The sequence below is a fragment of the Didymella exigua genome (genome assembly GCF_010094145.1).
Source record: "Didymella exigua CBS 183.55 unplaced genomic scaffold M421scaffold_25, whole genome shotgun sequence".
NCBI classification, from domain to species: domain Eukaryota; kingdom Fungi; phylum Ascomycota; class Dothideomycetes; order Pleosporales; family Didymellaceae; genus Didymella; species Didymella exigua.
In genome coordinates this window covers 19319-21083 of record NW_022984799.1, presented here as the reverse complement: position 1 = coordinate 21083, position 1765 = coordinate 19319, and the positions used below count along the sequence as shown (strand labels likewise).

The following is a 1765-nucleotide window of genomic DNA, read 5'->3' as shown; positions in this document are numbered from 1 at the left end:
TATACAAGCGCAAGTCACTATATTAGCAGACACTAGTCCTAATCCTAACTTCCTAGCTATTATAGTTAAGAGCTCTAGAACAACTTTCTCTATTTACAATGTCTACAACCAGCTAGACAAACAAGGCATTACCACAATAGAGAGAAAGCTCCTTAGCACCTCTATCTTGCCCTCCGCCATCCTGCTTGGTGACTTCAATATTAACCACCCATGGTGGGACCCTATAGTAGCTACTATAACACTAAGAGCAGCTAGGTTTGTTACTTGGCTAGAAGAACAAGACCTAGAGCTACTAAACAGCCCTGGTACAGGCACTTTCTTTAGGTCTAACATGAATAGAGAGAGTGTCCTAGACCTAACCTTTGCTACAACACAACTAGCAAACCTTATAGAAGACTGGCAAACGCTAGGTGGACTTGGCTCTGACCACCTAGGCATCTTATTTACAATAAGGACGCCTAACGCTACTCCTAGCACAGAAGAAGAAAAATTGCAGGACTACTATTTCTGCCCCTGGAACAAGACTATATTATACACAGCAGAGATCTCTAAACTCTCTAAAGAAGAAGAATTAGAGCAACACAAAACGCAAATGCTATAGAGACTAGGAGACAACCTACTCGCTATCTATACAGACGCCTCTTCTATTAAGAAAGGCACAGGAATAGGAATAGGAGTTACTGCTCTAGACTATAAACAGCAGGCTAAAGAAATCTACTCTACTAAATATAATATTAGCAAAGGCCAGATTGTATACAATGGAGAGCTAGGAGGCATAACAAGAGCCTTTAAGTTTGCAGCTTCTATAGCTACAGCAACACAAGAGATCCAAGTCTTTGCAGACAACCAGGCAGCTATTCTAAGGCTAAAGACTCCTTCTAATAACCCTAGACAAGCTTGGCAAATCCACTGCACAAACGCAGCAAAGGCAATTAACAGCAAAGGCGCAATAATTAGCCTACACTAGACCCTAGGACACCTAGATATCACAGGAAACAAAAAAGCAGACGTCTTGGCAAAACAAGCTACAAAACAGTAACTAGTATCTAATACAACAAGTCTTGCAATGACAGGTATTAGGATTAAAGCTATTGCAAGACAAGAGTGGCAACAGAAACTCCAAGCCTACTCCACAAAAGCAAAGCTTAGAAATCCTAGCACCTATGCAGCAAGATTCTTGCTAAAACTAACAAGCAAGATAACACTGCTAAAAAACACTAGAAGAGAAATTGCAAGCGCATACTACCAGCTAAAGCTGGGACATAGATACAACAAAGCATATCTACACAATATACAAAAAACAGAAAGCTCTAAATGCAGCTGTAGATATACACAAACACCTTAACACCTACTGCTTAGCTGTAGAAACTACAGAGAAGCAAGAAAGAAAATAAAGAGCAGCCTACAGGAGACAAGACTTACAATGTCCCTTCTCCTAGACACAAACAGGGGAATCTAAGCTAACGTGGTCCACCACCGAGCGAATCACCCCACCGAGCGAATCACCCCACCGAGCGAATCACTCTGCCAAGACCACAACGCTTTCTACTATTAATTACAATGGCTCAACAACCTAATCTTGAATTACTTTCCTGTGCAGATAGAGTTATACTTGCTACCCAAGCAATAAAATCTAACGCGTCACTAAGCCAGCGACGCGCTGCTGCTATCTACAGGGTTCCTCAAAGTACACTTAGCCATCAAGGCGCTGGAAGAACCCCACGACGCGATACCCACCCTAACTCATCTAAGCTTCAGAAGCATG

At 42.0% G+C, this 1765-nt stretch overlaps 1 protein-coding gene across 1 annotated transcript; it reads left to right on the top strand.

Annotated features, from left to right (window-relative positions):
* Positions 1-601: 601 nt before the first annotated feature.
* M421DRAFT_423163 (uncharacterized protein) lies at positions 602-969 on the top strand (the record flags this gene model as incomplete). The annotated part of the gene is made up of 2 exons (XM_033593377.1): positions 602-832; positions 897-969. Coding segments are annotated over 2 exons (288 nt in total), but the record flags the coding sequence as incomplete, so codon positions are not given.
* Positions 970-1765: the final 796 nt, after the last annotated feature.